This window comes from Nuphar pumila, chromosome 13 (genome assembly GCF_984573655.1).
Source record: "Nuphar pumila chromosome 13, dmNupPumi1.hap1.1, whole genome shotgun sequence".
Taxonomy (NCBI): Eukaryota; Viridiplantae; Streptophyta; class Magnoliopsida; order Nymphaeales; family Nymphaeaceae; genus Nuphar; species Nuphar pumila.
Window position 1 is genome coordinate 94,906,935 of NC_143261.1, and position 26,316 is coordinate 94,933,250.

Here is a 26,316-nt window from a genome sequence, read left to right on the forward strand (position 1 = left end):
ACTCAGGTAATTGGTTTCAGAGAATAGAGTACTAGTGATCTTAAGAAAATGATTTTGATCATGATAACCAATCTTAGTGTCTGCAGTTGATGATCCGCCATTATCAGCCACTGAGTTTCCCATGATGCTACCAGTGATAGCTCTTTCTTCTTCAGTCATGGATGCTAACCAACGATGAACCTTACCAAGAATCAAGAACACACTTTGATATCACGCTATGAAACACAAACCACGCATGAAGAGAAGCAACGTTTTAACGTGGGTCGGCAATGTGCCTACACTCACGGATGAAGAGAGGCTAACAGCCAGTATATTATTTCATACCCTCACGGTTACAGAGGAAGCCTTATATAAAGGGAAAAAACAAACACCTCCAACTGAAAAGGAAGCCACCAAAAGGATAAGAATAAGAGATTACAGAACCAGCATATGCTAATCTAAAAAATGTTTTTCCTAATAGAGAGGTAAGTCCGATAAGGACTCTACCCTCATACACATCCAACAGGAACTTTCGGCGGCTTCAAGCACCGGATCTTTGCAAACTTCATCCCTTTGAAGAAGGGATGGCTCTTTAGTTCTGCCGCGCCGCTTCTCGATCCCAGCCTCCGGTTGGGGTCCTTCACCAGCAAGCTGGAAATCAAGCTCCTTGCATCGCATTCCGCCAGATATTCGTTCGAGGAAACGGTGGCCTGCGGAAACTTTAGCTGCTTCTGCACGATATTCTTCAGCGTCTCCCGTTTGTTCATGCCGGCGAACGGCGTAAACCCGTAAATCATCTCGTATAGGAAGACACCAAATGCCCACCAATCCACAGCGCTGCCATGTGACTCGCCGGATGCAACTTCCGGCGAGACGTACTCGTGAGTGCCGACGAAGGAATGGGACAGAGTTCCAGCCAGTTCGGCCGTGAAAACCCCTGATTTTAATTGATTCTGCTTGCTTCCTGGGATGCACATGAGAGGGAAGCACGGAAGGGAAGTCGATGGATCTTCCTTGGGTATTTTGATCGACGGCTTGGATTCTCCGATCAAGGAGAGGTCAAAGTCTGAGAGCATGATGTGGCCGTCGGGTCTTATAAGGACATTCTCTGGTTTCAGGTCTCTGTAGATGACTCCCAGCATGTGCAGGTATTCAAGAGCGAGAAGAACTTCTGCAGCGTAGAACCTGAAATTCGGAGGCATTTTTTAGTCGTAATTCTCATGAACTTTTGATAAGATATCAACAAGTTTATGTAATGAAAAGCTAGTGAAATTTGGAGGCATTCTTTGATGAGGAGCATGCTGAGAGAGAGAGAGAGAGATCCTAATTAACCAGTTTATGCTCTCAAATCTTAACTGTCCTAAATACTAAAAAAAAAAAGATCATAATTGCAGGTGTTTTTTGCTTAACCTGATAGTAGAGTTTATCATCACTCTTTTACCATAACAAAAAAAAATGCAGCTTTTATTGTACCCTTTTTCTCGGGGGTGGGGGTGGGGGTTGCTTTTTTATAGTAAATGATTTGGTGTAACATGACCATTGATTTTTAAGCTCTCTTTAAACCCATCTTAACATGAAAAAATACTTAATTAATATATACTTTCGACTAAATTAATTAATAAGCTCTGGAGAATATGTACAAGTTCATATTAAACAAAAAAAAAAACCACAAACTATTTTGGAACTAATTAGGATGGTGTTATATATATATATATATATATATATATATATATATATATATATATATATATATATATATATATATATATATATATAGAGAGAGAGAGAGAGAGAGAATGGAAATTGTTACAAAGCAGTTTCTATGATGCAATCTTTTAAAGTAAATTAATGGTGCCACTATGTTTATAGAATGGCTGAAAGATCACGCGACATGTTTCGTAACTCGTCTACTAGAAAGATTAAAAATGTATTTTCGAATAGGAAAACTGGGGGAACAAGCATCGCCTTTCAAACGAGCAACCGCACAAGTTGTGCTTTTAAAAATAGCAGCACCTTGGGGGAGACCGAGCGAATGGTACTTTTCAGTTTTGTCAATACTTCAAATGACCCTCACCCCATGATGCAAACTGAACTCAATATTGAACCACCTTTTGGCAAAAGGGTTGTGGGCCCTAGTAACTTTTACCTAGCCTATTACATTTCTGCATGGAATGTGATTGCCACCATTGAACTGGGTCATAGATTCTCAGTATGGATGACCATGTCACCCAGACTACACATACAGCAGAGGACCCACTTGACCGTTTCATTCAAAAAGACACCATGACACATAATATTATACAGCATTGCATCCATATTCTAATGCATTAACTTTTTGACAAATTTGATTCAATCATTTGACAAGTACGCTACCAGCCATGTTTAATTCTCTTATCAGATATAATAATATAATGATGACTACAACTCTTCTACCATAGAGCATACAAAACAAACATATATAGTTCAGGTAACGAACAGGGAGTGTTTAAGCTTGTCTTGTTCTTGTGCCTAGTCGAGTCGAGTCCGAATTGATACATTTTATATAAAAGAAAAAAGAAAAATCTAAACTAATGATAATAAAATTTGAACTCAAACTGGCTCATTTACAAAATGAATACATTGTTTTAAAGCTGTAAGCAATAGGATTTAAACTCTAAGCTTATTTGCTTAGAAGCCAAATATTTCAACCATCTGCACCATATGATATAAAATACATGTACATTATATACATTACTAGTTAATGAGACTATACAAGCTGAGCTAAGCTGAACACCCATTGTTCATGTTTGTCTTGTCAAATCTATTTCATGAGTTGGAACAAGCTCTTTACAATGCCAACATGAGTGGCTTGTCTCGTTTCCCAGCCCTACAGACACATCATCAGTATAAACCACAGAAAACATCCCCATAATTCTGAATCACAAAGAGAGAGAAATGTCATTGGCAGTCGCCAAGCCAGGATGAAAGCCTATACCTAAATTCAAACACCATTATAAGAAAACTTTCCGAATACCTTTCTACATTGATTAAACCATCCAATACTGGATGATCAATCATCTGGATGAAGACACGCATCATGGTACTAGTATCTAACCCTTTATTGCTTAGGTAAAGAAAAGGTCAACCTCCTCTATTGTTTAGCTTTCGTATTATATACAGCTAAAAACCTAGGGTTAGGGTACACTTTCCATGCAGGGCACGACGTTCTATTATAGAAAATTAATTAAAAATAATTAAGTGGGGGCAGGTAGAATCATTACGAAACCAAGGAGGAAAGATTGGCACAATGAAAGGCTGCATGTCCTTTCCTCTCATGAGATTTAGCCGTTGACATATTTGGAAGTGAATTGAAGTCATTGCCTCCTCGATTGAAGAGGAAGCAAAACCACAGATTTCACAAAGCACCAAGTTCAAAGCAAGATGTTAGAGTTTCAAAGAGAGGTCCCCCGAGTGACCAATCTGCGTAAATTAGGCTGACTTTGATGCCTGAGGAGGGATAAAGATGAGGAATATATTTCCCTCGAACAGAGTAGGAGCCGGAGAGAAAAGGGACACGAATTTGCTGAAAATCATAAACAAACATGTTTTTATAATCAGTGGTGGATTGCTTGATTGATTAATTAATGGGAACTGTGGCATGCAGTCGAAACATTAATCATAAATAACAGTTTATAGGAGACTGTAGATGGCCATATGGACAGAAATCAGCTCCAATACCCAAAAAGGAAAACAAAAAACAAGAAAAAATGATCAACTCATATGTGAATATATACAGGACCAAGATTTTAGACCTAACAACAGTCTAGAAGTTTGATGGGTCCATAATTTTTTGCTTGGACCCCTAGGGAGATTATCTAAATGAAAACCGTGGGATCTTCTTAGATCGGACGGTCAAGGTTCTGAAAGAACATTTCAAAGTGTTCCCAAGTTTATTTGACACATCTTGCTTGGATGAGTGGTTTATGCTTGCTTTCAAGACTTTAAGGTCAGAGAAAAATAAAGGTGTCTCTGGATTTACTGGGATTCGGATTCCGGCATGGGCATTCCAATCTAGGTCAGTCTCTTGGATGTTTGGATGCACTCTGCACGTGGACCTTGCTTTTCGAAAAACAGCTGCTCAAATCCCTTCTAAGTTTTACACTACCCTTGTAAACTAAAACCTATCATATCTGCCCTACATCCAAATCCAGACAGGTTCAATTTCCTAAGAAATCAAACTTCAACACGAAATCAGAGTCGAAGTATCCAAACGCAACACTTGATCTTAGCCAAAGCACTTGACCACAAGGGCTCCTCTGGTAGGGACAACTTGTGAATGTCACCAACATCACATGTTCGAAACCCAAGGTTGAAGCTGGGTTTACTCCCCAGTGGGAAGGAGGGAACTCAAAAGTTTTACCAGACAATGTGCGGTCTGAGGGGTTTTTCCCTTGGATTATAAAAAAAAGAGTATCCAAACACTCCCTCAAAGGGCCTCACCATAGAAATGTCCCAGCAGATTCAATAGCCTAAGATATCCAACTTCCATGGAATTCAGAGTCAAACTATCCAAACAACCCCTAAAGAAAATTATCACTAAAATCTCAGGCAGATAGAGAGAGAGTCATACCTTGCAGAAGACAGAGCAAACTTGGCCCCTCTCTGCCTGTGGCGCAAAGAGTGCAGGTCCCCACCTGAGCAGAACTCCATAATTAGGAAGGAGAAGTGGGAAGCCTCAAACTCAGCGTAAAGGGTAGGCAGGAAAGGATGGTCCACCATCCTCAGCACCTTCCTCTCCACCTCCGCCCTCCTCACCTTCCCCCTCCTCACAACCACCTCCTTGTCCATCACCTTCATCGCATAATATAATCTACCACCACCCTCTTCTTCCTCATTATTGCTCTCCTTCAAGCAACAAAGAAAGACTTTCCCCATGTCTCCTTCTCCCACACTCCTCAAGACCCTGAAATCATCCACGCTCACCTTCCCCCCTTTCTTCTTCTCAAGCTTCCTGATCGCCTCCCAACTCGAGTCCTTCCAACGGTGCCTTCTCACACTGTGATTGCCGGTGGTGAGTTCCATGTCTATAGGGGAGAAGCTGGAGTAGCTATCGCTGCTGCAACTCTTGCACGAGTTCCTCATGTCTGAATCAGAATCACGAAAGGAAGAAAACATAGCTTGGTTTTGATCACCACCACCCTCTTCTTCTTTGCCTTCTTTCTACAACCCTCTCTAGCGTTGGTCACCGCTTCTCATTTACAGACTAGCCTTATTCTTCTTCTGCTTCTTCAGACTCAATTGAGGTTTAGAGACTCTGATAGTTTATAACAGCAAACGGAAACCTATATAATCTGTGTAAAGGACAAAATTTAACTCAGAATGAGATGAAAGTGAAACTATGCCTTCATTTATTAGAGAGAGAGAATGGTGGAAATCTGTCTTTTTTTTCTTTTTGTGAATTTTAGAGCAAAGTTTCCGCTTCCACGTTGCTCTCGTGGGGACAAAATAGCGCGCGAGAGAGAGAGAGAGTGGGTGTGAATAATTAATGAGTTTGCTAATTTTGAAAAAGATTACCACTACAAAAGATTTGAACCTATACAGAGGTTTGGAATCCGATTTCCTTCTCAACTTGGTGTTTTGGGAGTTATCTTCTAGCATTCACCACCCTTATCTGCAAGAGACATAAACCACTATCAAAATCATGCAAAACGTGAAAAAAAGGTACCCCAAAATTTCACCAACAACCAGAAAGTTTTTTCTCCCTGCTTCCTCATTACATATCCAGGAAACCAAGATTTCGTTCTAAGGTAGCCACTAAAGAACGGACCTTTTTTGTCTTACAGAGCTTGCTTCACGAAAAAAATAAGGAAGCCTCTCTTGGTGGAAAGGAGAAAAGCTGCTGTAAAACGTTGCTTCTGCACTGTAAAAAAGAAATGGTTTACCTTTGAGAAGATGAACAGCGATTCTTCGGGATTGAGGGCCTAAAAACTACAGAAGATCAAATATCAAAGATCTCTCTTCCTTTCTTTCAGTATTCCAGGCTTGAGATGGTGGAAATGACCACAAATCTCTCTTAAAATAATTGACTTCACTTCTCCAGCATCTAATGAATGATGGGTCTATTAAAATATATATATACGACAGGCAAATTAGATTGGAACAAAACTCCCTTTCTGCTACGTTGTCTACTAAAACCGAGCATTTTCTGAACAAGGGTCAGTTGAAACTAAAGAAATAAGAGAATAGGTAATTTTTTTTTTTTTTTAACTGAGGATCTTATTTTTGGTTTTATCTAGTTTTTGCCTGATCATTTGAGCCTTCTAGGTTTCAGGAAAGACACGAAATTAACTTCCTCCTCTTGAAAAATTGAAACAAGAGGCTCTCAGCTAAATAATATTTTTAAAGTTGGAACTAGTCTTTTTCTGGACAAGGGAGACAATGGGGAGTTAGTTTGGTTTCTTGCCTCATAGATTGAAGAGCTTCACAATTTCCCAAGTTAACTTGGAATGAGTCGGCCGAGCGGGAGGCAATGTCAAGATTTCACACTGAGGCTCGATCTGAAGATGGGAGTCCAATTTAAAAAACAATGGGTTTTCTTGGCAGAGACGTCTAACAAGTCTGGTAAATATGAGAGAGAAAGTCTGCTAAATATGAGAGAGAGAGAGAGAGCGTGAGTGGTTCATTTCAAGTGGGGCCCGCATCACGTTGCTGAGGCCCATGAAATGATGCGATATGATTGGTATGCAGACACAGGAGATGAGTCAAGAGATCAGGGATCCCCGGTTTCTGCTCATATTCTGGATAAGGTGCAATCACATTACACCAAAAAAAGTGCTGCTGCACCTAACCAGGTGACACCTGTTCCATAGGTTCCTGGATCTCAGTTTAGCCCGGATCAGGTGCAATCACATGGCACAAATTTTTTGCATTAAGCACCTGATCGCCCTCCATCAACCCTTGGGCCCCACAACTGACAGGCCTGTCCCCAAGATAGAGGGTGATCAGGTGCTTATTACACAAATATTTGTGACCTGATCTTTTCACTTTACATGGCCTTTTCGTGGGGCCCAATTGCCTGTTCGGGTGCAGCATCACATTCTTTTGTTCCATGTGATTGCACCCAGCTGGCATGTGCCTTTCTGCCAAAGTTTTTTTTTTTTTTGAAGAAATTCAATGCACAGGAAGAGGAAAAGGAAAAGGCAGACTGTATGCAGTGAAGGGAGGAGTATTTTTTTTACCAAAATTCTACTGACAGTGGTTTGGTTAAGCTCCTGCCAGATTGTCTTGCTTAGTTCTTGTTTGGATTTTCCAAAATCAAAATCCAAGATGATTCAGATTTGGTATGATCGGAATCCGAATATATCCAAATCCGAATTTTGAGCTGCGGATGTAAAACTTTTCTTTTTTATTGGCTTGGCCTTGGACCTCGGATATGAAAAAAAAGCGCCTAGTCCAAAGTTTTAAATGCCATAATGAATATGAAACAATTAGCATTGGTTTTAACAAGAGTAGGTTGAGTTGCCTTCCCATTGTGTCTAGGCCCAGACCTACCTAGTTCCAAGTCAAACCAAGAGCAACCTGGTTGGTTAATTTGACTTGGTCCAATCAGGTTTTTAATCACAATTTTTCTTTCACCCTAGTTCTTGATGCATAGATTGTGGCTTGGAAGTGAATCAACAAGAACCTTAGGTCAAATGGTTATTCTTATAAGTGAGACTCCTGCTTAAACAGGCCTGAATACTACAATGTTACCAGATTTGACTAAGTTTGTGAAATTTTCTGCCCGTGGGAGTGTTGCATGATGAGCAAACATATCCTAAACATGTTCAAACATACCCTGATGCCCTAAATGATATTCTTCTTGTTATGGCTATCATAATTATATTTTTAATGGAGACATGAAGTAAATTACTGATTGATGTACAATAATTTAAAGTTTTATATTGCTAAAAAGTACACAACCTAAACGCAAGTGGTGAAAAGTATTTATTGATCTGTTATTGCCCACTATAAGATTTATGACTGATGTGTTCTCAGTGTCCTCTAAATATATTAAGCTAAAATAATGACTAGGTGATCTATAATTAAGTCCACTGAGATTCAAAGTAGGGGCACTTGAAAGTGGAATCAACATTTTTACTATTGGTAATTCACCACATATCTGGTACTTGGGCATTGGCATAAGAGCGATTTTTAGAGGCAAAAGGTAAATTTGGTTGGTCTAAGGGTGTGCATTAGTACCTAATCTTTGACCAGAACATGTAGCCCCTTGGTCCAGTACAAGGGCAAATTTATCCCTAATTTTAAAAGAGTGCTACTGAGATATTTAATGCTTATTTGCAGCAATAAACGATACCCTATCTTTATTAACTTTTATATAATATGTTACTCTGATAATCTGCATTTTATATTTCTACCATCAAGATTCCAAAATCAGGAGGTTGGCAGTAGAAATAAAAAAAAAAGTGATAAACATGAGAGAGAGAGAGAGCGATAAATGAAGGGAATCGTTGGTAAATTTGTCCTTGGGGAACCTACTTGATTTTCTTGTTCATTTTAGGTAGTTCTCTTCCTCAAGGGAAGAACACAATTTAGAAGAAAAACCCATGACAAGGGAACACATATCTCCCTTGGGTTCTCCATTGATAAATTATTCACAAGAAATCAAAGAATTAAAATGTGATCAAGTTTGTGATATCATGTCAAAGGGCAGGATTGGATATGTATCAACAGCATGACCAAGTTCATGACTTCAATGCCTACTTCTACTTGCTTAGTTGCATGTTTAAGGAGCCCGAGGTCCAGTACCTTCTACAGTCTAGGTTTCATGAACTTGATTATGTTTGGTACAATTTCCAAAACTCCAAAGCCATCTTCTATTGAGTAGTTGTTCGAGTTCATGAACCACATCAGGTTTTCTTTGATGATGAGAAACCTTCCTCTAGTCTTCAATACAAATTATCCCTTTATCTCTAGGGATGTCAATGAATAGGATTTTGTCCGATATCTGACCAAACTCGATTCCGTTTACTTGCATTTGGTAAGCCAAAACCATATCCAATTATAATCAGATGTGGATATGGTTTCGATCTTTGCAACCATATCCGACAAATATCATAAATTAACTGATATCCAAATCAGTTTACATGTAAAAAAACAGATCTGGAATGAGTTTTTCACCATCTGAATCCGTTTAACCAACATCCAATTAGTCGAATATGGTATTTGTCACATCTGATCCGAATCCGGACCGTTTGCATCCCTAACCTTCTTCCTACAAATTAAACCTTGGGTAGTCCACTTACCCGTATATGCCTTACAAGAACCGACCAGTGAAAGCACTCAGGTACATCCTGGAACCAATGGAGGAGACCCCAGCTTTTTATTTGCTTCCTAAGAAGCATGGGAACTGAAAAAAAAAAAACATATCAGATCCTTTTCTATGCAATACCACTCATTGAAGGTCTTTACAGGTCCATCATCTTTGAAGGTACTTAATTCATAAACAATGAAATCTTCACAAAACCAGGTAGACCATTATAAAGTAATTTGTTGAGGCAAATTAATGGAGCATCATATAAATTCATTGTTAATATATATCAGCGTAGAAAGCAAAGACCAGATTTCACATTCCAATTTGTCACTGCATTTTCAAATGGTCCTCCTTAACATTTTCTAAGGTAATTAGATGTCATGGATTATGATCTGCTGCTGCTGCTTGCTGTTCACAAGCACATTTTTAATCTCAAGTCCTTAATTGAGTTTTTGCTACATTATGCATCTTATGAAGCACATTCGACTTAGTTCATCAATGCGGACTTGGACTTTGGATTGAGGGAATTTGGTGGAATTGGAATCCATATCCACTTAATCCTCTGGCCATTTTTCAGCCACAGAGAAGAATTTCAGTGGAATAGGATTCCAATTCCACTTCATTACCTGGAATCAAAGAACACCCTAATAATGAAGCAAGTGGTTTAATTGTTTCTAGTAGCTCAAAATCAATGCTCGCTATTAGACACCAAGCAAACTTGCTTCCAGTTTGTGCTACAATTCTCAGTCAGGATGAAAGCCTTATAAGTCTCAAAGAACCACTCGATCCTTTGAATCGAAAATTGAACTAGAATTCCAAATTAAAACAAACTAAATACATTGCAAAGCATCTTGAACACTTGAAAAGAAGGGTTTCATAGCATGCACCAGTTTTATTGAGAAACAAACAATTGCAAACAGTAAAAAAAAGAAAACTCATCTTAGACAATACAATTGTTGGAGGAGTGTGGATCATGTTTCCTACTCGAAGGGTAGTTTTATAATTTTACTCTAGGTTCCTTGTTATATTCATATATATGTTTTAAAGATTGTTATTTGGTTCCTTGTACTTAAACCCAATCTTGATTGTGTGAGTGAGTTCTAATGGGTTGTGATTTATGAGATTGCTCTCATTCATTATTATTAAAAATATTGCATATATATATATATATATATATATTGATTATCTTGTTCACATTATTGTATGCATGAATTTAATTATCTTCTCTTATCTTGAGGGCTTTTTTAAATTGATATATTTTATATATGCATGTTGTTGTTGATAATTTGTTATTTCATTTGAAATGCTTTTATCAAAATTTGGGATATTATTAATACATGATTGTTTATCTTGTCTTGATAATTTATGTGTTTTTAGTGATTAAATTCTCTTATGGTCAATATTTATGTTTTCTTGAAAAATATGTTGATTGTGTGTTTATGATTGTCTAAAATTGATTTAATAAAAAAATTTCTTTGAGGTATGCACCTCTTATCTTTCTTAATAATTGTCTAAAAATTATTGGTACTTTATTTGAAAAATTCTACTTGAGTCTTATTCTTGTTCAATATATATATATATATATATATATATATATATATATATATATATATATATATATATATATATATATATATATATATATATATATATTTGTTTTGAAACTTTATAATTATTTGGTTAGAATACCTTATTTTGTGTACTTGGGATATTTGTTTTGTTCTCTTTACGGGTTCTTAAAGATGAGATGGAATGAGAAAAGAATATCTTCGATGCATCATAAAGATGGAGATAGTCGATGAAGGTGTTTGGGAATAATCACAAATGAAGACATTTAACGACTTGTATTTTGCAAAATTCTCTCATATGTCATAAAGATGGAAATTAAGCTCACTAGGGAGATCTGTGTGGGTCTTCTCTTCAGGATCTACATCAAAGAGGGTATTTGGCATCATATAGGGTGACATCCAGTACATGGGATTCCCCATAGATGATATTTCATAGGTGAGATTTTTCAGAGATGGTTCAATTCGAATGGGTGGGGGGTTGGTCTTTTGGGTTTCAAATCGGGTATTCATGATACCCCAAACAAGGATTCAACAAGGCCAAACAAGTAATGGGAGATTTTAAAATCAGTGAGTACCCTAATTTTCCTCATGATCTGAGAGGTCGCTTTGAGTTCTACAGATCAGAGCTCTCGTTCGGATATGCTATCAACAATGCACTTCTAACTATGGAAATAAAAAAAAGATACGATGTCCCACCGTGAACACCCAAAACTGTAGATAAAAATTTGGAAGTTTAGAAAATATTTAACTTATCTGGATTATGCAAAATTTATTGTTTTTAATATGGGACAATATTTGCAAGTTTTGGCCATCTTTTGCCAGAAAAAAAGTTTAAAGTCAAAGTAGGTTTTTTGATCTCCATAGCTTGAATCACATCACCACAAATTTAGGTATGCAAACAAATACAAAACGTGTATGAGCACCCAATAAAAAGATTATATAAAATTGGAATAAGCGGATTAGGGATCTAAAAAATACTTTTTCAGACTTTAGGGTCTGTTTTATCGTTCAAGCTCTTTTTTTCTATTAGCACCTCCACGTAGGTATGTGTGTTCTTCAATGACATCAGAATAGAGTGCAAGCAAGACTTTGGTAGGCTCTTCTCTAAGGCTAGCACTTAGGTATGATATTTTCAGATGACCAGACTATAGGGGTGAGACCCTACTTATAGAATTCTTCATAGGATATGGACCTAGAATTTTTTTTGTTTGAATCCAACCCAAATGGATCTTTTATTATCCTTATAGAAGGGTAAGATTCATCTAAGAAGAGTTCTGCTTGGGATAGGACTTTGGGTATGACAAAATTCAAATTTTTTGGATTCTAATGATACAAGAATAGACTTTTGAGTGGTTTCTATCCAAATATCATGCGTGGATGGGGTTTTTAAAGGTTTTCTATGGATTTGATAATAAAATTTTGGATCTCCATGCTTAAATCGGTTCATACTTTAAATTTGTTATGACATAGTAACTTGTTTTTGCCATAACTTTATATATAGATATCAGATTAAGGCACTGTTTGATACGTTGTAAAGCTAATATCCCCAAATTTTAATTTACCTTTTAAGTGAAAAACCAAATTCAGTCATTTTAATAGTAAAAAATGCACTCAAAGTGAGCCCTACCTAAAAACAAAATTTTCATTGAACAAGTTACATTATTTTCATCATAACTTACTATTATGATATTATATTGACCTGATTTTTTGCTCATTAGAAAGTTAATATCCTTCAGTTTAATTAATATTTTAAACAAAAATTTAGAAAATTCTATTTCAGAGTCCAAAGTTTAAACTAGTAGAACTTTATAATAACTTGGTCCAAAATGAGGTGTTTAAAAGAACGAAACAAAAGGCTAAAGATTGCAAAGAATTCAAATCGGCCCTCGATGGGCATGGTGGATGCAAAATGAGTCCAGACAATGATATCATTTCCAAGAGAGTTGCAGATACTCATGTTAGGACTGAGTACATATCCAATCCATAGAATATCAAAAGTAGGAAGAAGGGGGTTATATTACACATGCAATGAAAAATGGACCCATGGTACAAATCAAAGTCCTTAAAATGTTTGTAACTTGTGAAAGCAATCAAGAAGAAGAAGAGGAACCTGTTTCTGAATCAGAACATGAAGATGAAGGGTTGGACCATGATATTTCATACCATGCCCTAACTGGTGTTGCAATCCCAAAATTCATAAGGGTAGACAACTTTTTGAAAGGATGCAAAATTAATATGATTGTGGACATGGGATAAACTCATAATTTCATTAGAGAATATCTTGTTGTAAAACCTATAAATTTTGATAATTATTGAAATAAATAAAAGTGAAATTTCTTCATAATAGATATGATAATATGATATTATTTGAATGAATTTGATCTAAATGGATCTTGGATCCGAATAAGGTCATATGGATCCATTATTTAGATTTGGATATGGCAAGTGAATTTGGATCTCAAATGGATCCAAACCCAGTTGAGATTTGATTGAATTTTTAATAGATCCAAAATATTGTATGACCCAACCAAGATCCGAAATCCAGTTGAAGAGTTTTAGAATATCCAATGTATTATGCGATCCAACCCAATTATAAGACCCATTAGAAAATCCATATACATATAAATAAATTAATGTAGACATAAGTTATAACGAAAAGAGAGATAATGTTGTAGAGAAGTTTGTTGCCTCTTTGGGAGATGACGTGAGTTTAAATCCCATCACATATATTTTTTTTAGGTATGTGCTATATTTTCTTTTTGACAAAACTTTAACTCCTATATGCATACAAATAAATTAATATTCATTAATTTCAACAAAAAGAGCATTAATGTTGTGGAGAGGCTTGTTTCCTCTTTGGGAGATGACTTGAGTTCAAATCTCACCATACACACGGTTTATGTACTATATTTTCTTTTTGATAAAACTCTAACAATTTTTAAAAAGAATACATGTTTTCTTAATAGAGATAAAGTCAATCAAGCATTCCAAAATGAGATACATGACGGGGTTTTAGAATTCAAAATTTTTGTTTTAACACCTGAGGACATTTCTCATATAGCACGCATATTTCCCTATGGTGTTTTAAGATAGAATTTAAGAGGAAATGAAAGGTTGAAAATCAAATTCTCAAAATGTGAGTTTTGACTCGATGAGGTCATGTTAATAGAACATGTAATCTCAAAGAATAGAGTCTCGGTGGATCCAACAAAGGTAATTGTCTAACTCTACTGAAAATTCTTTATTAGCTTATCATAATTTTAAAATCTTGAAAATTAAAATTGAAGTATTTTAATAGGTTGAGGCTATAATGAATTGGGTACAACCAAAGAATGCCAGCGAGATCCAAAGTTTTCTCGGCTTCACGGGTTATTACAAGCAATTTATACAAGATTTTTCACAGATTGCCATGCCCATGATGAAACTTCTAAGGAAGGGAGTTAAGTTTGAGTGGAATAAAAAATGTGAAGAGTGTTTTCAGAATCTCAAGACGAAGCTCACAACGACACCAGTACTAGCCTTGCCATTAGGGAGTGGTGGATTTATTGTCTATACTAATGCATCTAGTACCGGCTTAGATTGCATATTACATCATGACAAAGTCATCGCCTATGCATCCCGACAGTTAAAAACCTATGAAAGGAATTATCCAGCCCACGATCTGGAGTTTGAACCAATGGTTTTTGCCTTAAAAGTTTGGAGGCATTATCTGTACGAAGAACAATTTGAAGTATTCACCAACCATAAAAGTCTGAAGTACTTGTTCTCACCGAAAGAGCTAAACATGCGGTAAAGAAGATGGCTTGAATTCATAAAGGATTATTAGTTTACCATTTCTTACCATCCTACAAAACTAAATGTGGTAGTTAATGCCCTTAGTCACAAGGTTAGGGGTACTTTGGCCAGTTTGATAAATATAGGATGGAATCTGGTAACAGACTTTGTAGAGTAAAAGTATTTTTTAGACAATTAAGGTGCAATAAAAGTGGCAAGATTGATGGCTGGACCTGAATTTCAAAAAAGAATAATCGTTAAGCAAAAAGAATACCCACATTACAGAAAGATGGAGGTGTTGACTCAACAGGAGAATGTCGCTCTTGCATCCATATGCTTCCATCCTCTGAATTTCAAAAGAAAAAGAAAAAAACATATATTGCTAACGGATGGTTGCCATTGCCACTGCCGATACTCACTGTTGTAAATGAGTAATCGACTGGTATACTTAATTGGGCTGCAGTCCATCATGGACTTGTTGTAGTAAGTTTATAACTGGAAAATAACAAATAAGTGAACAAGCAAATTTACTATGATGGACAGCCTGATTCCCATTCGAAACAGGTGCAGGAATGGATCGAAAGAGGGTTGTATAGCCCGGTCCGCGTAAGTCACGCAATTATATATATATATATATATATATATATATATATATATATATATATATATATATATATATATATATATATATATGTGTGTGTGTGTGTGTGTGTGTGTGTGTGTGTGTGTGTGTGTTAATTTGGCATATGTAGTTATATATGTCAGAGATATGCAAGTTAAAGGAGATAAATTGAATTGACTTTCAAATTGCATCTCAAGAGAATGCACATGAGGTGTTCACACTCTGAATACCACTTCAGAGAAATTCTAAAGCTCAAAAATAAATTTTATGGTTTCAAGTGTACTCAGAACCAAACACAAAGAGTGTTTCACGGAGTTTGTACCATCTACCCTCTCTAAGTAGGACACGAGTCCGGTAACATACACCATCTCTCAAGTATACCCAGAACTCAAAGAATCCTATAACATATACCGTCTTTCAAGGATACCCAGAATACCGAATTTTATTTAAGATTGTTTATATTAGTTTATATATTACTTGTGTGTCACAGCACCTCACAAGAATATTGTAGTTCCAACCCTCACTCTGATGGAACCGAGTGCAACATGTCTGACTTAGTGCAAATAAAATACCTAGACAATTATTCACAAATCATAGGCTCATGTTCACCAAACACTCAATGTTAAACAATTATTTTATTGAAACAATATGGAATGATGTTGATATAGCATGGAAATCTCTGTAGTCACCTCTAACTCGCCCAATTATTTAACCGAACGATTAACAAAATATTCTGTTGTGATTTAAAAATATATATATATTTCAAAAATTTTGAGTTAAATATTTAGGGTGTTATACTTGTACACACCTTTAAGTACAAATCCAAGAAATACCCCTCTTCGTTGTTATGGTGGACGATGGCAACCACCTAAAATGTACTCATGTGTGTTCTAATCCTACGCTCAATGTCTAAGGGTCACAGCTCAAACTAGATCTGTATGTGCTGCCCATGAAAGGATGTGATATTGTGTTGGCTTCGGGGGTTAGGCAAAGACACTTGAAACTTTGCAAAAATAGAAATGCATTTTAAAAGAAGCGGCAAGGTCATCAAGTTGAAGGCTCTACTACCTTCCAAGGATGAGGATGTAAGCTATGAAGAAGCCCTTAAGTTCTTTAGAGTCACCCAAAAGGCTCTAATGTGTTTGGTCTAAACTTTGGAAACCGGCCAAGAAAATGAAGCAATTGAATGCATTTCAATGAAAGTTAAAGAACTCCTTGCTCATTATGATGATGTCTTTGTTGAACCAAAAAGCCTATCTTCTCCTAGCATTCAGATCACAACAAACTCATAAACCCAAATTTGGTGTCCATGAAAGTGAGACCATATAAGTATGCCCATTCTCAAAAGGAAGAAATGGAGAGATTGGTGAATGCAATATTAGAAAGTTTATATGACCAAGTTTCAGCCTGTTCTCTTGTACTGAGGAAAAAAATGGCATATGAAGATTTTGTGTGGATTATAAAGCCCTTAGTGTAGCCACCATACAAAATAAGCATCTCATACCAGTTATAGATGAACTCTTGGACAAATTGAATGGGGAAAAATAATTCAGCAAGATTGACCTAAGGGCGAGATACCATCAAATTAGGATGGCCAATGAAGACATTACTAAAACAATCTTTAGAACTCATGATGGACAATATGAATTCCTAGTTATGCCCTTTGGACTCACTAATGTCCTTACCATATTTCAAAGAATCATGAATGATGTATTTTGGCATGTACTTCGTTTGTTCGCTCTTGTGGTTTATAGCTAAAACTTGGAAGAGCACTTGGGACATATTAACTGTAAAACCCCCCTCCGGCAGAGTCGCCGGAGGGGATAAACATCAAATTTAAAAAAAAAACAAAAAAACAAACAAACAGCGGTTTCCCCAAAGGGGAAACCGCGTAACGGGAGGGGGTGAGGATAAACCTCACCCCCCAAAATCAGCGGAGGGTGAGGGCTATAAAAGCCCTCACGCAGCCTCCCTCCACCGCATCTCAACGAGCGGCAGAGGGAGAGACAGAGTGAGAAGGGGAGAGTCAGGGAGAAGGGATACTTACCGGCGACGGCGGCGACGACGATAGCGAGGTAAGCTCCACCCTCCTCATCTTCTTCTTCGTTCTTCTTTTCCGTCGAAGCAAAGGGGGCCGGCAGCCATTGTTGCCGGCAAGTTGCAGAAAAAAAAGGAAAAAAAAAAGAAAAAGAGATTTTGAGAGAGAAAGAGAGAGAGAGAGGAGGAGGGGGTCGGCCGATGTCGGTGGCCGACCCCTCCTGTCGGAGATATAGACAGAGAAGGGCCGGCTTCGGTGGCCGGCCCCTCTCTGTAAGCTGGAGGGGGACGGAAAGGGGGCGATGACCCTTTTTTCGCCCCCTATAAGGGTTTTAACGGGAAGGACCGGCTCGGTCCGAGGTGACCGGACCGAACCGGGTCGGTCTGGGTGCGACCCAGACCCAGACCGAGCCCACCGGTCTGGGTCACGCCCAGACCGAGCCTTTAAAAAAAATGTGTTTGGTCTGGGTTCGACCCAGACTGAGTTAGTTCGGGTCCGACCTAGAACAGACTGAGTCAGTTTGGGTCCGACCCAGACCAGCCCGAGTCGGGTTGGGTCCGACCCAGATCAGAACCCGGTTCGTGTCAAGAAAAAAAAAATGAATAAGTGGTTTGGGTGAACCGGTTCGGGTCGAACCGGTTCAGACCAAACTGGTTCGGATGGAACCAGTTCCAGTGGAATCGGTTCAGAGTCCAGACCGAGTCGGGTCTGAACTGAACCGGGTTGGATGAACTCGAGTCAGACCGAACCGATTCGATCTAACTGGATCTGGGTTCTCAGTTTGGATCCAGTTGGATCTGGACCTTTTCTGAATCCAGACTGACTATTCTGGATCGGTTTGGATCAGTCCTGGATCCATTTCAGAACGGGGTCTAGATCAGACTGTTCTGGATCCAGTCAGAAAATTCAGGATCCAGTCAGACTGTCCTGGATCCAGTCAGACTGGCTTGTATCCAGTAAGCGGGTATGGATCCTGTTTTGGATCCAGTCAAGCTATTCTGGATCCAGTTAGAATATTCTGGATCCAGTCAAACAGTTTTGGATCCAGATGAGTAATGGATCTAAATCCAAACAGATAAGGTTGGATCCAGATCACAGATGGATCTGGATCGAGAAAGTCTAGAGTTATACCGAAATCCGAAATGACCCAATTGGATACCCGGGATCTATTTCAGTAAAATGGACATATCTTCGCACTCCGAACTCGGAATCGAGTGAGGTTTGGTGCGTTGGATTCGTATTGAAGAGGGGAATCCATTGGTCTATGAAATTCAGTCAAACTAATAATTCAGAAACCGTGGTTTCTTGAATAAAATTCGAGAAGGCTATTTTGATAATTTGGTAAGAGGTTTGTGAATTGATTCAAGTATATTGCTTTAATGACCAGATTCTATTGTTAGAGCTACACGATGCTCGATTTCGGAGAGAGTACGTTGTTCGCACATGATGTGAATAAACTTGTTTCACGTTGCTTGTTATCGTAGTGTTATAGATGTTTTGTGAGTAGCATGATAGCTTTGAGTGAGACCATGACATGCATAAATTACATGTTTGACATTATGAGTTAATTTAAATACGTGTTTATTGTGATATGCATGTTAGTTTTAATATGTCATGCATGATAGAAGGCGAATGTGTTTATGATTGCATGTCTAATTGATCATTAATATCATGCATTGTGATGAGATTAAGTTTGGATTAGAGTCTCAATTAGTCCATTCATGTGGTATGAATGGATATTTTAGAGTTCAGCATGCAGTACCCCTTAAATCCCAGAAGTGGCGACCTGTGGCAAGGGCTACCTGGTTCGCGGCCAGAGTGCAGCCACTATGGAGAGTGGGCCGCCGGTGATTTAATGATATAGAGACAATATATTATTGCGTGCTAAGAGAGAGCGGTGTGAGTCCTAACATCATCTTGAGATTAATAATGAGATTGTTGTGATTAGTCATGACATCACTCGTGAGGGAACGAGTGAACTGTGAATTTAAGAATATTGTTCAATGTGTGAACTTAGTTATGACTTAGGATTTCACTCACACTGGTTTGGGACTCTGAAGGATCATGGATGGTTGATAACCATCATGTTTAGGATGTAGCATGAATCATGATGAGATTGAGAGCTTGACCTCCCGGCTAGCTACCGGTGGGGTCCCCGTGGTGGTTCACTGCAGTGCCTAGTGGTCCGGGGACCATTGGGAGTGTATGGTTCATTGTTTGGCCAATATGTAGAATTGAGGTGTTCTACAGGGTTGCTACGTCCATAGATGGTTATTACCGGTATAGTCAGCCTAGTGATAGTTGTGTGAAAGAGAGTATTTGATAATGCAAATGGGAGAAAATAAAATATACAAACATGTGTGGTGTATCGAGAATTAAAATAAGACTAGCGGCTTAGAGCCCACTACAGTTGTAAATTGTTGTTTATTTACTTATGATTATTTCTTACTAGGTTGTACTCACCCCCATTTTTGTTTAATTACAACTGTAGGTTCCAGGCATTAGATCGATCACTTGTGAGCAGCTTTTCTCTTCTTCAGCAGAGCATTGATATTTTTACTTTCCTTGTCATTGAGAATAAATTGTAATTGTTCTTTTCTGTTATGAATGATGAACATTGTAAGAAAAAGTTGATTATAGAAATAAAATAAAAAGTTTTTTTTTAGCCACGTTTTCTCTGTGTAAGCTTTGCACTCTTCCCTCTGAGAAGTAATATCAACCGAACTCGAACTCTTGAGGTTCCAGATCGGGGTGTTACATTAACTCAATCTCTCTCTCAGTCTTCCTCAACCCTACCAATCCCTTCACGGTTGACGCCTCTAAAGAGGCCATTCTTCAAGCCCGGATCCCTTCTCAAGTGGTTCCTTCCTAACTCAACAGCCTCAATTCTTGAACTTAGAAGAGGCATAAGGCCATTTCAGATCGTGTATGTAACAATATGTCTTGTGAATCTCAGTTGACTGGTTTGGATCTCAGACTCACCTGCAGTACTGAACCCAGACCAGATTCAACGGCCTGAAATCTAAAGACCTTAATTTTGTACGTAGCCAAACTAGCTATCCCATTAGACGCTTGAGTTTGAACCCTATCCCAGGTCCATGAGACTCACTCATTTTGACTTGGTTCTAGCTTCACTTCATGCCAAAAGTCAAACAGGCTTGCTACAAGCGAGAGGCTTTATTAGTCTTTAAAGAAAGTCAAGTAGAGATGTAAACTGTTCGGATTCGGGTTGGATGCGGCCATACCATATTTGACTAACCAAATATTGGCTAAACTACCACCCGAACCCGCTTGTTTGGTAGGAGCTGGTAGTGCATGTCACCATGTGTTGGAACGTTACAAGTTCAAAACCCAATGGTATGATGTGTAACCGGTGGGGTTGCGGACTATAAAAAAAATATTTATTGGCTAAACTGATTTGAATTCCAATTAGGATGGTGAAAAGCTCATATCAGATCCATTTTTTTACATGTAAACTGATTGACATATGCTTCAAATTCAGATGTTTGTTGGAGTTTGATTGCAGAAAATCGAAACCATATCCGCATCCTTTTATAATCAAAATATGGTTTCGGCATACCGAATACAACTAAACTGAATTGAATTCGGTGGGGGCATCGGATAAAAAACGATTCATTGACATCCCTATAAAGTTAAGTGTTGAGGGTTTCAATGCAGGCTCGGGTTCAAATGAGTCCGACCCGGTTGGCGCTTGATCATGTGTCCAAGCCAACCCAATCTAACTCGGACCCACTAGCTATGGTCCGGATCCGGGTTGAGATGACCAAACCGGACCACCCTTGCTGAGCCGACTACAAATAAGCGGGTCCAGGTTGGGATCAAACACTTTTGGTGCCCTAAGGTTAACTAACTGTTACAGAAGAAGGAGCGATGGCGCAGAGTCGACAGGGAGGAGGAGGGTCGAGGTTGAGCAGCCCGAACGAAGAAGGAGCGATGGCGCAGAGTCGACAGGGCCGGTCGCGGGCGTTCCGCAGGGGGAAGGAAGCGTCGTGGAAGCTCCTTCGCAGCACCGGAAAGGCCGCTTGGATCGTCGGAACCACCTTCCTCGTCCTCGTCGTGCCGCTCATCATCGAGATGGATCGGGAGCAACAGATGAGCGAGCTCGAGATGCAGCAGGCCAGCCTCCTCGGCACCCCTCCCCCTTCCTCCTCCCTCATGCTCCACCCCAATTGATCTCTCTCTCTCTCTCTCTCTCTCTCTCTCTCTCTCTCTCTCTCTCTCTCTCTCTCTAGGATTTTGCTTTTCTTCCTGCTTCCCTCTGCCCCCCCCCCCCCCCCCCCACACACACACACACACACCACCACCACCGCCCTTTTTCATAGGATTTAGTGATTAGTTTGGTGAAGATGCTTTTTTGGTTATTGGGTTTCTCGGGGTTTAGGGTTTAAAGGCTAGGGCTTCGGAGAAAATGATATATGGGTTTATTGTATGGATACGATTGTTAAGACTTTTGTTTATGTTTCCTTAGTGAAAACATGTGATTGATCGTTTCTTCGAGGTTGTTTCTTTAGTGAAATCATGCAATCGATCGTTTCATCAAAGTTGCCTCTTTAGTGAAATCATGCTGTGGATCGTTTCTTCCAAGTTTTCCACTTTCCCTCCTCTTCTCTTTTTATTTATTTGGGAGATTTTGTCTGCTTTTTTTTAGGGTTAGGTTATGATATGGAATTGTGGATGATGACAGATTAAGTTGCTTATCTCATGGAATAGGTGGTGGCAGGCTATTGATATGAATTGCTTGTGGATGTATGCCAATTTGTGATTTCAAATTAAACTGTCACCATATTGTGTCTGTCATGGCCCACCTGTACACCTGCGCGTGGTGCTGCAGCGGAAACTGGGGGAGCTTTTTTCAGCCTCTTTTCAACACCACTATTTAAGTGGGTTTAGCTTGGCAGGTCCTGTTTTCTCCTTTTCTTTCTTTACTAAAAACAATGAAACATGCATTCATCGTTTTGGGTTTAGGATTTGGAAAGAACATGACTCAATTTAATGAAATTCTTTACGCCTATTGAGTTTGAAGCACGCCAATATATTTTGGGTTGAGGAAGAAATGTTAAACCTTTATAATGGACTCGTCCAAGCTGACCCACCCCCGGTATCATGGGCTACCTCACAAACAAACAGACATCTATTAGGCTCATGTTCTGACTCCTTATATGCTATTCATAATGGATAACTTCACAAAAATGGCATTTCTGTTTTCTATCTAACCATGTCTGTGTGATATAGAGATCATTGGGTTATCCAGTGAGCCTAGTACTAGCGCCTTAAATGTGACATATTTGAGTCTTAGGTCACGTTTGAAAGTAGGAGAGGTAGGAAAAGCGATACAAAATAATAATAAAAATTGTACGTTTTTTTTACCCTTTCAAACCAAATAAGATTTTTCTGTCAGTTTTTTTAAAAAGAACAGCTTTTTGATAGAAAACAGTCATCCATCGAGGAGTGAAAAGAGAAATGTTTTCAAGAAGATTTTGTAGGCTCTCTCTCACCACATCACCACCCGCGACCATCCATCTTTACCACTACCCATCTCGAAAAACCTCTCTATCATAATTTTTCACCATCCATCTCACCACCACCACTATCACCCACCTCTCGAAAATCAGTGTTGGAGAAGCTCCACCACAATCACCCACCTCTTGAATAATCGTCATCTTTAGGATGATTTTTCATTGTCTATCTCACCACCACCACTACCGCCCATCATCACTCACCTCCTGAAAAAACATTCAGAACAACCTTCACCACCACCACCCCATGATGTTTTTTCATCACTGCTATCCATCTCACCACCACCATCTTCATCTCCCTCAATTTTTTTAAGATTTTTCATTTTATTTATCTCCTGAAACCCAAATAAGTGGAAATTTTTCATTCAAAAAAAGTTATCATATTAAATCTTCTCATAGGCAAAATTTTATTTTCCTATGAGAGTTTTTCTTGCTTTCAAACATGTCCTTAGAAACATAACAGGACCTGTAAAGGGGCCAATGAGGCTTAGGTCTCAGGGCCCCTGGGCTCAAAAAAATTTTAGGGGCCCATTTTTAAGGCCCGAGCCCCCCATAAAGATTTTAGGGTCCCATTTTATTGTTATTTTGATTCTTTAAAAAAAAATCAAAGGCACTGCCCCCGAACTCCTACTATTAATAGGGGGCTCATTTTTTTTCCTCCGCCTCATGCCCCATAAAACACAGGTACGGCTCTGCTTAGAAAATTTACCTTAGAGGTCAAGTTACTGGAGTGATGATTCAATCTTTTATAGAATGCTCTTTCAAAGATCCTAATGATTTTAGTATTTTTGCACCCTTTTCTTTTTAAGCAGATCCTAAACTAGGCAAGGATAATTATGTATGATCATGAGAACTGAACCCTTAATCAAATAGCCAATGCATGGATACAAACATACACTTGAGAAAAAACATGGTAGTAGCTAATCTTATGCACTCTGCTTGCCTGGTAGGAGCAGTTAGTGCAAGGCACATTGTGTTGTGGCGTTGCATGTTCAAAACTAGCGATAATGTTGGGAATTTGAGGGCACAAATGCACGTTGAAAAGAAAAAAAAATTAAAAAACAAAAAAATTAAAACTTAGCATGCTATAAAAAAATTAACTCTTAAATCATAAAAACACCAATCATATATATAATAATTAAAAAAAATAAAACCCTTAAAATTTTAAGTTTATGACTGAAATGAAGTAGAAGCAAGTTTAATTTTGAATAAAAAAAATACATAAATACTTAAATGCTAATTAAAAAACACAAAAAACCTTAAAACCTAATGAAATATTTATGGTTCATGCTATTTAAAAAATATAAACTAAATTAGAAAACCTAAATCTTAAATAAACATCATTCACATTTATATGCTAATTGAAAAAACCAAACCCTAAAATTCTAAATTTCTAACTAAAATCAAGCATGTGAAATCATCAATCATATTTAATGTTGATTGAAAATAAAATCACAAAAACTTTCGTCCCATTTGCAAACACAAAATCAGAAACCTAATTTCCTAATTAAAAAACAAAACAACTCTTAAGTCCTAAACCTAATAAAAGCATAAGAAGAGGAAGAAGATGGAGTGTCCACCGCCCTGTGCAGCGTGACACTCATACGACACACTTAGGACTTAAGAGAAAGAGGCTGCTACCTTGCAATAAGTTGGAGGAAGCTGCCTAACAGGAAGAGATACTTGCCGAACAGCTGAAGAGTCTAAGGGTTGGGAGAGAGAGTGGGTGGGTAGTGGGTGGTCAAGCCTGGTTGCCCACCTTGACCCGGGCTTCTCTTTAGAGTTCCGGGCCAGGGTGGGCACTACCCACCCTAACTCGATATCCCCAAGGGGGGTTTTACAGGTCAGGGTGGGCACGTGCTCACCCTGACCCCCATGTGGCTTGGCCACTGTTCAAAAACCCAATGGTATAGTTGTATAACTGATAGGGGTCTGCCTAACCCCAGCTTGCCTTTTTAAAAAAAAAAAAATCTACTCTTAAACTCTTCTGCTTTGCATCCCGTATATCATAATCTGGTTGCTTCTTTATGTAAGATGGACAGAAAAAGCACGGTTATAAATAGGACACCTGCCTAAAATAACAGGTCAATTGGCAAAAGCTTCCACCTACTTAGACTCAAGGGTTTATGCCATGTTTTGATCAAGAAGCATCAATAATGATTAATGATCTATTGATCTCATTTTTCTGTCACAAGGGGAGCACCATGTTCATTAGAAAAGAATACATTTTACAGAGGCTGGTCATGATTTGAATTAAAACGTATCTAACAAGTATGGATGAGATGTGAATTTCTTCTCTTCTGATGACATTATCACCGAATATTCATAGGCCATGGAAATCCCAATGTTGTATCAGCACGGATGAAAAGTTTTCAACCTCTGATTAAACATCAACTATCAATCCAACCATAAGCACATCTGCACAAAGACATTGATAACTACACAATCTTGTACAGTGGAAAAGAAAGCAATGAGAAAGAAAGGCACACAGAATTTCAAAGTGGTTCGGCTGCTGAGCCTACCTCCACTAAACGATCTCTTTTATTGTATTATTTTCCTATATGTTACATCCTGCAACTTTATAGATCTTTGTCATCCTTATATGTGGCACTAATTTGGTGAGTCATTTTATCTTTAGTAACAACATTTGGTTTATTGTCATCTAGGATATGTTTGCTTTTAGTAACTGATCCTGATTTGCAGGAGGGTGTGATCTTCATTTGATAGTGGCCAGCACGATAATCACTTGTGTGGTCATCTGCAGATTCTCTATCTTTAACATTCCCCCGCAAGTTGAGCGATCGAGGAAGGATGTTCAACTTGGTCCAAAGAAGTTCAAAGGCAGTGCCGACAAGAAGCTTGGTGAGAATGTCTGCCAACTGATCATGACTGGAAACATACCGAACTTCAAGGTGTTTCTGAGCAGTGTGATCCCGCACAAAATGAACATCGATTTCGATGTGTTTGATTCGATTGTGAAACACGAGATTCACTGATAGATAAGTTGCACTGATATTATCACACCAAAGACGAGGAGGGTGAGGTTGGGATAACCTGAGCTCACGAAGAAGATAGGTGAGCCATAGAACTTCGGTGGCACAAGAGGCCAGAGCACGATACTCGGCTTTCGTATTGGAACGAGCCACCGTTGGTTGTTTTCAAGCAGACCAGGAGATGAGAGATTTGCCCAAGTAGATAGCATAGCTGCCAGTGGATTTGCGATCATCAATATTCTCAGCCCAATCGGCGTCAGTGTAAGCATCAAGCTGAAAAAGGAGAGTGGGGCATAGAAGCAAGCCATGAGATAAAGTTCCTTTGACATAGCGTAGAATACGCTTGGTAGCAGTCATATGAGTAGTAGTGTGAAGGCCAAATCCGGTCGAGTAAGAGTGAGGTATTGGAGAACGTCGATGAGTTGTCGATATGGAGTTGGATCAGAAAGGGGGTCCCCATCATGTAGAGACAGCCGGACAAAAGTAGCCATGGGGGTAGGAAAGGGCTTTGCA

At 38.6% G+C, this 26,316-nt stretch overlaps 1 protein-coding gene and 1 pseudogene across 1 annotated transcript; one reads left to right on the forward strand and one right to left on the reverse strand.

Moving 5' to 3' along the window:
• Positions 1-334: 334 nt before the first annotated feature.
• Positions 335-6,054, reverse strand: LOC149819283 (protein kinase PINOID-like). Its single transcript, XM_089985592.1, has 4 exons — positions 5,901-6,054; positions 5,533-5,629; positions 4,589-5,309; positions 335-1,164 (listed from the first exon to the last, which is right to left on the reverse strand). Exons 3-4 carry the CDS (start codon positions 5,131-5,133, stop codon positions 489-491), a joined length of 1,221 nt encoding a protein of 406 aa, XP_089841718.1. The 5' UTR covers positions 5,134-5,309; positions 5,533-5,629; positions 5,901-6,054; the 3' UTR covers positions 335-488.
• Positions 6,055-21,145: 15,091 nt separating this feature from the next.
• Positions 21,146-21,853, forward strand: LOC149819284 (mitochondrial import receptor subunit TOM9-2 pseudogene; annotated as a pseudogene).
• Positions 21,854-26,316: the final 4,463 nt, after the last annotated feature.

Coding starts and splice junctions, on each gene's coding strand:
- LOC149819283 (XM_089985592.1), bottom strand. CDS start 5,133: ATGTTTTCTTCCTTTCGTGATTCTGATTCAGACATGAGGAACTCGTGC. Junction 1,165..4,588: donor TTTGCTCTGTCTTCTGCAAG/GTATGACTCTCT, acceptor TCCGAATTTCAG/GTTCTACGCTGCAGAAGTTC.